This window comes from Capsicum annuum, chromosome 5 (assembly GCF_002878395.1).
Source record: "Capsicum annuum cultivar UCD-10X-F1 chromosome 5, UCD10Xv1.1, whole genome shotgun sequence".
Classification (NCBI taxonomy): domain Eukaryota; kingdom Viridiplantae; phylum Streptophyta; class Magnoliopsida; order Solanales; family Solanaceae; genus Capsicum; species Capsicum annuum.
In genome coordinates, this window is record NC_061115.1 from 24,238,085 (window position 1) to 24,253,250 (window position 15,166).

General features: G+C 33.8%; 1 protein-coding gene across 1 annotated transcript; it reads left to right on the forward strand.

The window, feature by feature from the left end:
* Positions 1–8,967: 8,967 nt before the first annotated feature.
* On the forward strand, positions 8,968–14,682 carry LOC107870460 (outer envelope pore protein 37, chloroplastic). The gene is made up of 6 exons (XM_016716993.2): positions 8,968–9,468; positions 10,752–10,841; positions 11,505–11,687; positions 12,512–12,606; positions 13,263–13,383; positions 14,348–14,682. Exons 1-6 carry the CDS (start codon positions 9,085–9,087, stop codon positions 14,477–14,479), a joined length of 1,005 nt encoding a protein of 334 aa, XP_016572479.1. The 5' UTR covers positions 8,968–9,084; the 3' UTR covers positions 14,480–14,682.
* The last annotated feature ends 484 nt before the right edge of the window (positions 14,683–15,166 follow it).

Genomic DNA, 15,166 nt, shown 5'->3' on the forward strand with positions numbered 1-15,166 from the left:
TGTACGCGATACTCCAGCATGACCACTAATTTTTGAAGGATGAAATTCAGCAAGCAATAAAGAACGCAATGTTAGAACTGCAGGAACAACCAAACGATTGCGAAATAATAGCAATCCTTCTTGAAAGGAAAAATGGGGCAAAGAAGTTGGATCGTCTTACAATTTCTGTTATAATGTCAATAAACCATCATCAGATTTGTTCAAAGTGCGTAACTAATCAATTAAGGCTAATTCAGTCACAACCATTGTTAAAGCCTAAAGTGCAAGGACCCAAGACAGAGCATCAGCAGCTGAGTTAAGCTTTCCTGAATGGAAATGAATGTCAAAATCATAGCCAATAAGTTTACTTAGAAAACGTTGTTGCTCCGGAGTTTGGATAACCTGGTTCGTGAGTGTTTTACAGAAATATGACTTTTAGAGTCGTCACTTAATTTATTTGAAAAGGAATTAAGAAAACCTTTGAAAGTTACCTAAACGATCTAAAACGAAAAAAAATATTTAAGTTTGAAGATTCTGAGTAAATGGTTCCTATTAATACTCTTGAAAGGTTATTAAGGCACCAAGAGTATCCGCTAACTTGTAGTTATCTGGACTGTGTGAAAATATCTTTTGACTAACCTAAAAAAGATTGATTGTTGAAAAGTGATTGATTTTAGGAAAAGACTTGTGTAAAATAGGTTTAGATGACTTAGTAGAAATTTTAACTAAGTGTAAACAAACTAATAACAAAACATGTAAAAGGAGAGAAAATAAAAGACTTAGGCCATTGAGCCCAAATCAATAGACCATGTCCTAATCTAATTGGGTTTTTGACTCACTTGCACATGTCCTAATCTAAATGTTGGGCCTTTTTGGCCCAACTCCGCTTCACCTGTATTAGTTTACAACTTTGACTTCGAGACCCAAATGAATGAATAAATAAATGACTAAATGAATAAATAAAAAGAAGACAATAATAAAAATCGAGACTTTTCAAGTCTCTTAGTGACCTCATCACTGAGTTTTGATCCATTTTCCTTCTTCGTCTATCTTCTAGCACCCGCACGCCATATAGTGGACCTTGGGTTTAAACTTAGGACTTGACTCAAAGAGGTGAGCCTCATTAGCCCATTACAAATGCAAGAGGAGAGGAGTCCATTTGAACTCGAGATATTTTTTGCATGCAAAGAAAAGATAAAGAAATTAATATACGTTCAAGGCATAATAGTTACATATTTCAAAGCAAAAGAAAACATTAAGAATCAATTTTTGAATTACAATGATAAACACACTTGCACATGTATAACAACAGTGAGAGTCAATAGATAAAATGCAAAGAAAAGCCATCCACTTGCATGCCTCATGATTTATGTTCATATTAAGAATGAATAAAGGTGAAAGGAAGAAGGTCATGTTCAATGAATTAATTCGAGAAACAAACAACGTAAGCTTGCTAAAGTAAAGGGATGAGGCAATAAGAAAAATACTCATGACGTCTAGAATTAAACAAACATAGACACTAATCCATATAACAAAAGAAAATAAAGATTAACTTTTCAATAAAGAGAATTTTTAAATTTTAATTAATGCAACATTAACGAAAAATCAACGTCTAAATTACAACCAACATTTTATAGAAAAACGTGTAACGACCTATAATTAATATTTCTAAGACATCGTTGATTCTCTTTTGATATTATGAATAAAAGAGAGACATGAATCAAGTTTTTACACACACAAAGAGCACATATAATAATTCAGAGTAAGAAAATAAGAATAAAAGTTTAGCATCTCAAAAAGTGAAATATCGTTCAACAATCATACTATACATGAGTCAAAAAAATTCAAATAATTTTATTTAGCCACAAAAGTCCGAACTTTCTCATCATTTTGACAAGACAACATGCGAACAAAAGAGGAATAAACATCTTGGATGGAAAATAAAGCTATTAATTCATCTCTTATATGAGGATTTTGAAATTCATTAAAATAATTAGCAAACAAGTGATAAATTCTTAACTTAACCAATTACTATTTTTATTAAGGCGAAACAAACAATAATAACTATTTTTCCAACATAAAAGAAACAACTTTACATGCTAAAACAAACATATCCGCCAACAATAAATTTAAACACGGCATGAGTATGTCTTTTGAGCAAAAATCATAACTTTATGCATAATAATCAAAAAATAAAGTCAAAAGACAAAACAATCAATATTAATTATTCTTTTCAACATAAAGGAAATAACTTTACATGCTAAAAACAAACATATCTTCCAACAATGAGTTTAAACAAGACATGAGTATGTTTTTCAATCAAAGATCTAAACTTTATCCAAAATAATCAAAGAATAAGGTCAAAAGGCAAAAACAACCAATATGAACTATTCTTTTCAACATAAAGAAAATTACTTTACATGCTAAAAACAAACATATCCACTAACAATGAGTTTAAACAAGACATGAATATATTTTTCAAGCAAAGATCTAAATTTTATCCAAAATAATCAAAGAATAGGGTGAAAAGACGAAACAATCAATATTAACTATTCTTTTCAATATAAAGAAATAACTTTACATCCTAAAAACAAACATATCCACCAACAATGAGTTTAAACAATGTATAAGTACATCTTTTAAGCAAAGATTGAACCTTTATCTATAATAATCAAAGAATAAAGTAAAAAAAGGCACGTACAATTATTGTTAGCTCATTTTTATATCATGAACATGAAAATAATAAAAATATTGATACCACAACGTCCTATGGCCTTCAAGGCCATCTACAACAAACAAAATTATAACTACGAACTACGAAGAAGAAAAAAAATGAAAAAGAAAACGATAATAAAACTAAAAAAAAAAGGTGTGTTTACCTTTTTGGGGGCAGCAAAACGAGACTACGAGCTTTGATGGAATCAACCACCACCGGAAAACGTCGCTGACAACTCAAAAATTTTGATTAGCCGACCAACTCTATGAAACTAAAAAATTTTACTAAATAAAAATAACTAATTTGCTCAAAAGAATTTTTTCACCTTTCTAGCCTTTTTTAAAAAACTTTTTCACTCCCTTTCTACCAAAGTAGTGGTAGTATTTATAAGAGTGAATGGAGTTTTATTTCCTTTCCTTCACCAATGTGGAAAAAAAGTATTTATAGGAAAGGATGAGGATTTATTTCTTGTCATCCACCAATGTGGGAGAAAAAATATTTAGGGGTGCTTTTGGAATTTAAAAATTGAAGATAAGGTGACGTGAAAGATAATGTGGGAAAAATTGTACAATGTAGTACAATTTTTTATTTCAAAATTAGGAAAGGACAAAGTTGGAGAAAAATAGTACAATGTAGTATAATTTGAAATTATTTTTTGATGGGAATTGGGTAGAAGTTATGAGAGTTTTTGGGAATTTTGGGGTTATTTGAAATATAACCCTAATTGAGATTTAAAATTTAGTCATATTTATTTAATTTTGACCAAATTAAAAATCAATTGACGGATTGCATTGCAGTTATGGTCAATTTGATTTCAATTATGACAAAATCTAATAGATTGACTAAATTAAATTGAAATTCGATACGAATTAATACTTATTTTAATCCCGAGCTTCTTGATTTAATAAAATCAAATGAATATTTATCCAAATGAATTATTTTGATAATAAATTATATTAAAATCAAGATTTTAATCATTATATTTATTTTCAAAATAATCCTTAATTAAAATCCAATATTTCATAGAATAAATATATTTAAGTAATCAAATTATATAATCTCGAATAACTGAACACGATAATATATAATCACTACTTAAAATGAAAAAATCACATACAAAAAATATTTTGAAATTTTTTTATTCTGATGAAATAAATATTTCGATTTTATTAAAAACTGAAGAAACTCAGGATTAAATTTAGTCGTGGAGGACAAAAATTAGATGTCAACAGTGAGTGACTTTAAGGGTTACTGATCAGTGATAATAATGAAACGATGAAACGATGACCCAACAAATACTGTTCGCCATTTTTGGACTGCTTCAGTTATGTCAAACATTTCCCTGTTGTAGGTGGAAGAGACTTGTATTCTAGGAGCTAACTTTTGACTAAAGAATACAATAGGATATCCCTCTTACGCTAGAACTACACCAATATCGGTACCTAATGCATCAGTTTCCACCGTAAATACTTTGAAAAAATCTGACAAAAAAGAACAAGAACTGAACTTAAAGTTTTTTTGAGTTCAACAAAAGCAGTGGAAGTAGTTTCTGATCGGTGAAAAGAATCTTTTTTTAAAAGACCAAGAAGGGGTGAGGCAAGTTAAGCATATCCTTTGACAAAACAATGATAATAGCCCGTCAAACCTAGAAATCCGCGAACGTCCTTGATTGATTCCAGTAAGGTCTAGGAAAGTGTAGCAGAGATTTTCTCTGGATCTACTTGGAGGCCTTCAGATGAAATAACATATCCCAAATATGAAATTGAAGACTGTCCAAAATGGCATTTTGAACGCTTAACCACCAAAGAGTTCTGGCGAAGAGTGTCAAACACCAATTGTAGATAATTCAGATGAGTTGGCCAGGATTTGCTATAAACAAGAATATCGTAAAAAAAACTAGGAAAAATTGACGAAAAAAGGCTTAAAAATAGAATTCATTGTAGATTGAAAAGTGGACGGAGCATTGGAAATCCCAAATGGCATTACTCTAAACTCAAAATAACCATTATGTGTGCAAAAAGTCATTTTCTCAATATTAGGGGGATGAAGGCGAATTTGGTGATATCCGACAAGAAGATCCAATTTTGAGAAAAATATGGCATTATATAGCTCATCAAATAATCCATCCACTGTTGGAATCGGAAAACGATCTTTTATAGTAATGGAATTCAATGTCCGGTAGTCTACACAGAAACGCCAAGTCTCACCCTTTTTTAGCACCAAAAGAACAGAGGATGAATATGGGATTGAACTAGGACGAATCATAACTATTTTAAGCATTTCGGATATAGACACTTAATTTTTGCTTTCTAAAAATGGGGATAGTGATATGAACATACATTAATAGGATTTGCTCCTAGTAAAAGTGAAATAAGATGGTCTTGAAGTCGAGAGGGTGGGAGAGATGAAGGTGACTAAAAAATATCAGCGGAATCCTCAAGTAGTGAAGTTAATTCAAGAGGATGATCTGTGGTGGTGGAATTTTCAGTGGAGTAAAGATCCAGACGAAGAAGATAATAAATGAAACTAGTCTGGGAAAAACGCTAAAGGGTAGAAAGATTGATTTGAACTGGGAAAGAAATAGGATCAGCTACCTAACGAATATGTCTCCTTGAAATAGTAAACTCAAACACACATTTGACATAATTTGTCACACTAGGCCCCAAATTAGCTAATCAAGCCACTCCCAAAACCAAGTTAGACCCATGTCAATCAACAACAAAAGTAGTTGTACTAAAGAAAAACCCTTGAATGGTAATGAAAGTTCCATGAATTACCCCCAAACAATGTAAAAATTGTCCATTCTGACCATAACAGAAAAAACTGAGGAGGGTTCTATTGGTAATTTGAGTTTTCAAACAACTCAGGGATGAATGAAGTTATGTGTGTTGCCCCCGCCAATTAGAATCTGAACTGATATGCTTTTGATGAAACTAGTAAAACATAGAGTGGTCGCATGTGGACCCCTAAAAAAGCATGAATACTGAGATTAAGAAGAGAGGAACTATCATCAATAATATTTTGAAGAGGTGAATCTAAAGGTGCCGGAGATGGTTCCAAACCCGGTTCATCATCGGGCTTAGCATCTAGTAAAAGAAGAAACAATTGAGGATGAGATGAGAAATGATAACCTTTGTGATATTTCTCATTACAATAAAAACACGAGTTTAGTTTGCGTTTGCGTTAAATTTTTGCCAGCGTAAGTTTCCTAAATGGCGTTCGACCAACTCCTGGAAGTGATGTAGCTGGAGCACTTGGTAAAAGAGAAGCAGGGGAAATCAATTTAGAACTTTGTGAATTATGTGGTGAGTGAGTAGTTGAGGCTAATTTTACAAAGGATGGAGGCCGGGTTAAAGGTTTGGGCTAGGCCAAGTATTTTTGTTCTTGCAAGAATGCGAGTTCAATGGCCTCATAAGGTTTGCTGGCCTAAATGATAACATATTGGATTTAATTTCAGGATGAATCCCAGATGTGGAACAATGTTTTAGCATCAGTGGTGACACTTCCGTTGTCCGATTAGGTGAGTTAATCATATTTGTTTGTGATTATTATTGTATTTTACTTTCTCTTATTTATATTTCGGATTGTGCCCCTAATTTTATTGAATTTTTTTTTATGTACTTCTTGGCAATGTATAATTTTTTCCAGCTATGTTTTATTACATTTGTAGTATATCTTATTATTTTCAAATTATATTATTTATATTTTAATTTAATTATGAAGATTGTTAATAATTATGCTGAAAGAGAATGATAACTTGCAATAGTAACTTGGTTAGGTGCACATGAATAGTTTGTTTGGCCAAGCTTCTAAAAAATCTTATTTTAAAAAGTATTATTTTTTCAAAACTGCTTTTTGAAGAAGTAAAAGCATTTGTGTTTGACCAATAAATTTAAAAAACATATTTTATCTGTAATTAGTATTTGATCAAACTTTTAAAGTTGCTTTTAAATATATCTTTTCAAAAAGTGCTCTTAAAAAGTTATTTTAGAGAACAACTACTTTTTTATCTTATGAAAAATTGCTTATTTTACTTTTCAGAAACACTTATTTTCTTCCATAAGTTTGGCCAAATATCTCAATTTTTTAAATTAAGAACTTTTGAGAAGAAAAAGTAAGCACTTGTGAAAAAAAATAAGCTTGACCAAACAGGCAATAAGCCTTGCAATAGTAGCTCATTAGGTGTCATTAAGGACGTGTTTGGTACGAAGAAAAATGTTTTCCTATAAAATATATTTTTTTTAAAAAAAAAGTAGTTTCCTCCTTATTTTTCTAGTGTTTGGGTAATAAGAAGAAAATATTATCGAAAAATATAGGCGCAAAATAAACAAATACTAATGACATCAGACTTGACCCCTACTCACCCCATCTATCAGCCCTACTCCCAACCTCAATCGGAGACCCAACCTTGATACCTGACTCTCGAAACCTAAATTTCGACTCTCAACTTCGTCTGAGACCCAACTTCCAAAGCTCGACATTTGACTCCAGACAATCGAATTTCAACTCTCGACTCCGTTTGAGACCCAACTTCCCACTCTGACTTGAGACCCCAAATCTAATCTCGACTTTCGATTCAGACTCAAGACCCGACTCCCGATACCACCCCAACTTCTGACTATATATAGACCTAAATTCTGAACTCTAATTCCAACCCTAACTACAGAGCCGAAATCCAACTCTCGATGCTGACCATAAGTCGAGATTTAACTTTGGCCCCAAACTCGAGAATTAGGACATAGAGTCCGACCTCGACCTAGGAATTGTCTCTAAAACCTATCCTAATTCGAATTTGCTTCAGGAATCGAGAGCCGGTGCCAGTATTTGGAGTGAGTTGGGATTTGAAATCCGAGTTGGGGTTAGGAGTTGGGTGGTGAGATTAAAAGAAAGCTTTGAAAAATATTTTTGTTACTTTATCGAAGGAAAATAAGTTCACATAAAAAAAATATTCTTAAGAATATTTGAGTCAATCAAACGTTAAAAATATAAAACATTTTCTGAATATTATTTTGTTGGTATCCAAATGCACACTATAAAGCTAGTGAATTTAGATAGTGTCAATTCCCTACTCCTTTTTCACCCCTTTTCCTCTTAGCCACTGTTTGGATGGTGGTTTTTCATGGCATGGTTACCAAGGAAATTATGATTGTATTGATTGTTTTTAAAAGGCATGGTATGGTATGGTATGTTTTTGTTGTTACCAAACCATGAAATCTTTTAAATTTCAGAACCACCAACTTGGTGGTATCCCATGATTTTTTTTCAATTATATCCTTATATAATATTCTTTAATCCTATTTTACCCTTCACCCTATATCACTTTTAATCCTAATATATTTTTATTTTTACGCTTTTCTGTTTACCTCTCCTCTGCGTTTTTGCGTACTTCTCCTCTGGTTGTTCTTCATCTTCCGCTTCTGACTGCCATGTCCTTCAATTCTATTCTTGTGTTTACTGGCATCCAAGCGATCCTAAAGCGATGTCTTCTCCCGAGGGATCTCTGAACTTAGCCTCCAAGGTTCAGTATATGTGTCACAACGTCCTAACTTCTGTACCTTAAATGTACTGCTGGTTTTAGAGAAGAAATGAGGAAAGAAGCTCTGTTCGTTGGAAGTGATAGGAAGAGTTGTTGAGTTTTGCTACAAGCCAGAATATTACATCTCTTGCTATTTATCGAAGAAACGAAATCTATTGCTACTCATTTGTTTTTTTAGTTTTACAGTCTAAACAAAACCAAAACCAAGAATAGGTAACGCCACACATAATCACTAAGCATTTTACAGCTTTATAAAACACACTAGCAGCCTAAGAGGCCGACAAACATTATCAGTTCAGCCTAACTAAGCAATTGGTTCACATATGTTTATTCTTAATATTGTTATCACAATGTTGTTGACAAGTTTCCTATAAATAAAATGAGATTTAAAAAAATGAATTGATAATCCGTTTTTTGCTCAGGCATCTGTTTGCCTCATTTCCATTTGACAAATTTGAGATTATCTAGGAGTACATAGGTTCGCAAGGATCATCTAAAGTACCATAAATAAATATATATGAAGTTGCAGATTTGCTATTATCTTGTGAACTTTTAGGCATGGAATAAGTGAAAAGAAGGAAAAATAATGGAGTTGATTGATGTATTAATAAGAAAAAAAAAATTATTTTATTTATTAATAATTTTTAATAAATATACCAATTATAATACAATACCATAATTAATCAGCAGTGACCATACCATTATGAAACATGTCAAACCATCATCCAAACAAAGTGTTAATATCTTGCCAAACAATAACAAAGGATAAATAGAATAAAAGGATCTTCATATACAGTTCCGCCTAAAAACAAGTCCACTCTACACTCTTTCGCACAAAATTCTCCATTTTCTAATGGCAGAATCGGAATTGAAATCCCCACCACCACCAAACCCTAACTCCTTAACGGTCGCAGCACCTCCGTCAACTCCACCGGATACCACCAGCGGCGGCGGAGGATTATGGTTCCGGCAACGGCCAAAAATAAGAGTAACGACGGAGTTCGACAGTGAGAGCGCTGTATTCTTCCACAAAATATCATGTAAAGTGTTGGATAGCTTAGCGAAGTTGAGGTTTTCGTTTCAGAATAATGGGAAAGGAGAGCTATCGGATCCTCAATTGGCGTTAACTTCAAAGTATTTGTCACTTCATTATGATATTGAAGAGAAGAATGCTCTTGTTAATGCTCAGGTTGAGGTTGCTCCTGGTTTGCAGTTTAAGGCCATTCATGAAGTAAAGGTGTGGAAATTATTACGAAAAATTTTAATAAGAGGTCTAATTTAATGCTGTATCAATTCTTCAATATTTTTTTTGAAATTCAAGATGCATATTTTAAAATTATCTTAAAATTAATGTAAGTCATAATTTTTTGTGATTAAAAGTATTTAAGAAACGTTTCCAAAAATCGAAGTAAAAGAACATTTCTAGACTTCTCAGACAGACTAGTGTCCTATAAATGGGCTCCGCAAGGGTTCCCATTTGGCAAAGGTTGAGGGACTTGTGTCTTAGGTCACAAGTTTGAGCCCCGTGCCAAGCAAACTAAGTCCAGTGTATAAGTGGAGAAGGTTAGAGGGGCGAGCCCATCATCCCCGAGTTTAGAAGGTTGCAGTTGGCCCTAAAGGTTTGTTCCGGACATATTTCTCGGTTATCAAAAGAAAAATGGGGTAGACAGGGTACATTTGTTTCGGCTTCTCAATTTGTGTATGAATGTGAGGCGGAAGACTAACCCAAAATTCCCCACTTGCACTACAAAAGGACCCAGTGTAACCAATTCTGCATTGTCTCATGCTATTCCCTTTTCCCATCTGGTGCAAGCTTTAAATAATATAAAAACTCTATCTTGATTATCTTATTTTCTTCTGCAACTCCACATTATAATTTAGGATAGTGACGTTGAAAAATAACTTGATGGATGGAGAGTGGAGCTACTAACACACTTATTCCTTGAAGTACTAATACGTCTCTCTATTGTATATGTCATTCTTCCATTTTGGGATATTCATATTCCAAAATGTTAGACGTCATTTACTAATAATGTTACTCTTTTTAACTTTCAAGAATTCAGATACATTTAAACATAAAAAATTTAAAATTTGATGTCTTCTCTAATAAAGTAAATTTCAACCACTACTTCGACATTATCCTCCACTTCCACCAATTCATTATATAATTTGTAACTTGAACTCCTAATCCAGTCAAACACCATCATACAAAATGGGGTGGAGGGAGTAGACAATACGGAGTCTGGATAACTTGGCAGTTATAAAGATGCACATGCTTTCTTTCCTATCTTTTATGTGCCATCCTGCTGTGAACTTAACTTGTGATGAAGTTATTAGCAAGTTGTTGTCCACCGATGTTGCTGGATCATTATTGAACTTTAGTTTCCTAGAAATACATGTGACACTTTGACTCCTTTATGTGATGCTTCAGTCTCTGTATTCCCATCTTGCATGTAATATAATTGTATCTATTTTCATGCTTTATGTGCGTTTTATTCACACTTCTTTTGGTCATACTAGTCGCAACAAGGAGAACTGTCAATGGTAGCTGATCTGGCAGGTCCAGCGTACAAGTTTGAGTTGTCTTCTGCTGTTCCATCAATTGGCAAGGTATGACTGAATCTCTATGTACACTGTACAGTAACTAATTCGGATTCAAGGTTATCTTTGAGAAAAACCAGTGATGTAGATATTATCAACAGTCAACACACTGTAGGTTGATAATATCAACTATTTTTGCTGGTTTAACTTTGAGAAGATTAAAGGGAATGTAATACTGAGCTTACTGTGCGTCCAAGGGTGTGGCCTAGTGCAATGAAGTGGGTTGAGAACCATGAGGTTTCAGGTTCAAGTTCCAGCTGGTGAGAGGCGACAGGTGTCCCGTGGAAATAGTCAAGGAAGGTGCGCAAACTCTGGTCCGGACACCATGGCTATCCAAAAAAAAACTGAACTTACAGTGCACTTTTTTTTTTTTTGACAATTAGTACTGTACTGAGCTTACAATACTTGTGGCTTCTTTTGTCATACTTCTGAAGCTCATGTCTGAAGATACTGATCAGCACTTCATTACTGATAGATATAGCATCTTATATTCTGTGCATTTTTGCTATACAATAAATTCTATCCGTTGTGCCGGGTCCGTGAGGAGAAGCCTTAGATTTCAGAATGCTATTAGTATTTTATGCTTGATGAATACTGTGGCATCTGTAGTTCTATCTATCTGTGCTTTATCTAACATTTTATCTCATTCATTCTTTAATCATCCTGCTGCAGCCAAAAGCAACCCTCAAATTTCCTATGGGCGAAGTTTCTCTAGAGGAGAAAGAAGAGGAGTTGGAGGAGGAGCAAACAAAGAGAATATTATCAGTGAATGGAATCCTCAAAGGCCAGATCCTGAATGGTGTTTGTACTGCAAAATACATGGATGAAGCTTTGGATCTGAGATACTGCTTTAAGGTAGTGTCTTTTTCACTACTTGTTCATATTGTTCTGGCCCAACTTCTATTGGATTGCAAATGTCCACTGCTTTATGCTTTTCTTGAGTTCTTTCTTGGCTGTTAAGCGGTTGGTCACTTTTTTATATCATATGGTGTTTGACCCCCCCACACCACATGCTCTCTCTCTTAGATACGCACAAGGTGGCCTACTGCTCTTGAAAGGAGAGCACTTGAAGCGTATATCTTAGGCTGCACATGTGAAGTGAAGCAAGTTCAGTAAAATAATGTGTGACAAGGCTAAATTTGTATTATATTGTAGTGGTTTGTGATGGATTTGTTTTATGTTTCCCTTTAATGTGATTGCCCTTTTAGTATTTAGCATCTTATGGATTTAAATGAAAGAATTTTTTTCTAAAAAAACAGAAATAGATAAGAGGGTGAAAAGTGAATTATAGCAACTGCCTAAAATGGAAAAGTAATCTTTTTGATTCTCATAGCCGGTTATCTGTTTTTTTCCCTTTCTTTAAATTGATATCTGTGGTAGAAATTGATGGTGTCTGAGGTAACAATATTTGCTACTGAAACTATCCTGTAAATCACATTCAAGTGCTTTATTTATGTATTTTTCTGAAATTTATTCGTTTGCATTCTCTTTGAATAGGTCTGTGCATTCATTTTGATTCGATTCAGCCCCTCAGTGCTTCTGTCTCCGTGTATTTATAATGCACACCTAAATTTGTTTATCTTAAAGACTTGCAGCATCTGATTCCATAATTTATATGGTTAGGAAGTTATTCTCTACATTTAAATTTCTATTTGGAGTTGACAATTCCTATGTTTCAGGATGAGCAAATGACATTTATTCCTAGCATTTCCTTGCCTTCAAATGCAGTGTCATTTGCCTTCAAGCGTCGATTCGGTCCTTCAGATAAGTTGAGGTGAGGTCCCCCCCCGCCCTCCCCAAAGCTCCATTTGACATCTATGTTTGTTAGGAAGATTATGATTTTCCTCTGCATAGGCATATTATATTCAACGTTAGAACCTTTGTTCTTTTATTTACTGAAAATTTACTATATGTATTATATGTTAGATGTCCTTGTTTAATGAAATTGTATAGTGAGATTATGCCGCTAGAGTTTAGATACTGAACCTTTTATTTTCTGAATACACCAAAAGGGTGGGACCTGCTTTTATCTGCCTGTGACGCATGCAGCTTCATATGGAATAAATAATACTGTTATGGTTAATGTGGAAATTACAGTTCCCAGTTTAAAAGTTCCTCGCATGATTACAAGTGCAGATTGTTGAATATATCAGCTCTTCTATGAAATTCATGGATATGCAACATTTTTACTGTTGTGGTTAATGTGGAAATTACAGCCCCCAGTTCAATAGTTCCTCGCTTGATTACAAGTGCAGTTTGTTGAATATAGCAGCTCTTCTATGAAATTCATGGATATGCAACATTTTTACCATCGGTTTCCACAAGTTGTTATTCATGAACTTGATTATTTTTAACTGCTAATGCATTTCCAGAAAATTTTTGGGATTAAATGGTTGTTCATATAGTGATATCTTTTATTTTGGGGTTCAGCTACTGGCATAATTTGGACACAAACTACTGGAGCACAGTCTATAAACACAATATTGGAAAAGACTTCAAGTTCAAAGCTGGTTATGATTCAGAAGTGCGACTTGGGTGGGCGTCTCTATGGGTAAGTTCAGTTGGCAACCCTTTCATAGCAAATGGGAACAAACTGCTTTTTAAGCTTTAATTGCTATTTTGCTTTTAATTTGCTTTTGTTAATTATCTTCAAGTTCGTTGATTGCCCTTATCAAAAAAATTCGTTGATAGCTTTGACGTGTTCTTTTCATTTCTTCAAAGTAGTTCCTCTTTAAATAGTTGAAGGCTTATTTGCCTTTTTTTAGTAACTTTTTGTTCTTAATGTCTAGAGGACGACTATCCCGAACTGCCAATAATTAAAGGCAGAAACATTCAAAAAGGAAGGTCTCTTTCTCTCTATGCAAACAAAACCCACAGTAAAAAAAAAAACCTTCTTCAGATGGGCTATATACTTGGGTTAGGATAGAGTATGAAATAATGGATGGCTGGAGGATCCTTTGTGCAGAGTTAAATGTGAGAACTACATGCAGATATTGATGCTCAACATTGTTGCTTCATTTGGCTTGTCAATGATATATGCAGATCACACACTCATATGTTGAAAGGTTGTCTACTTTGTGAGATTTTGTGACATGTGATTGTTTTTGGTTTCATCTTTTTGTATGGAACCTGACAGTCCATTCTTTCTATTGTCTTTTTTTCATGTATTCTGACTGCTGCACATTTGTTCCTGATACGGTTTCTTCCATTTGACATATTGACACCGACGACAAAAAATAAGGAAAAGGAGACAGAAAGTACATCTAACAATGGTGTGGTATAATCTTATAGTATACAGATGCTTATTTATCGAATGACTGCATGCAATACAAAATGGAAAGAATCATATACGAAATTGTGATTGCTCACCTGTATGGGAGTACATATGATGAATGATGATGTTATTCCAATATACAAAGTTCTGATCTTATCATGGCTCTGTGTACTCCTGCATCTTTTTCTTTGAAATCAAAGTCTAGCATGGATTTTCATATCATGCTCTTCTGTTTGTTTAGGTTGGAGAGGAAGGCGGAAAAGCAAAGACAACTCCCATGAAGATGAAAGTACAATTTATGCTTCAAGTGCCTCAAGATGACATTTCATCTTCAGCTATGATGTTCCGCGTGAAGAAGAGGTGGGATATATAAACTGTCGATATACCAAGCCACTCTCCTTGCCCTGCTGTATCGTGATAGGCATTCACAGTGGAAATATGGATGTTTCACACGTAAATTTTTTTTAATCTGTCACCAATTCTGAACCTTGCTTACCAAATTCATTTGTGTTATTACTTTCATATATGCTAGTTAAACCTTAATAACAACTTTTAAATCAATTATGTTGCACCCAATTAGCCTTGATCTTTCAGTTGAGTGAAATTTTGGTAAATTTTCTTATATGTTTTTCTCTCTAAAACCGTAAGTACCTTTTTTCTGTCCTGCCACAACAACAAAACATATGTCAATGTGTAATCTCACAAGTGGGATCTGGTGAGGGTAGAATGCACACGGATTTCACATTCCACTTTTGCGAGATGGAGAGGCTATGTTTCAAGCTTTCCTTCTGGAAAAGCGCATTACTCGCCAGCAGCTATATTATTACTCTGAAATTGTTGGTTTTCATAGGTGGCCTTTGGAACCAATACTTCTCGTCTTTAATCCTTGTTTTGTAAGTGCACAACATTGCCCTCTTATATCTTTGATGAATTTTGATAGTCATATGCTATAATTGGTCATTAAAACCTCCAAGGCACTTGAATAGGATCGAAGAGTCCTTTTTAATGTTTTCTTGTATTCAAGGCCAAGAACGTGAAAAGAGAAATTGTTTATTCTTGA

Excerpts from the sequence above, each read along its gene's own strand:
- LOC107870460 (XM_016716993.2), top strand. The coding sequence starts at position 9,085 with ATGGCAGAATCGGAATTGAAATCCCCACCACCACCAAACCCTAACTCC. Across the intron at positions 10,842-11,504 it reads CTGTTCCATCAATTGGCAAG|CCAAAAGCAACCCTCAAATT; the intron begins GTATGACTGAAT and ends ATCCTGCTGCAG. Across the intron at positions 12,607-13,262 it reads GGTCCTTCAGATAAGTTGAG|CTACTGGCATAATTTGGACA; the intron begins GTGAGGTCCCCC and ends TTTGGGGTTCAG.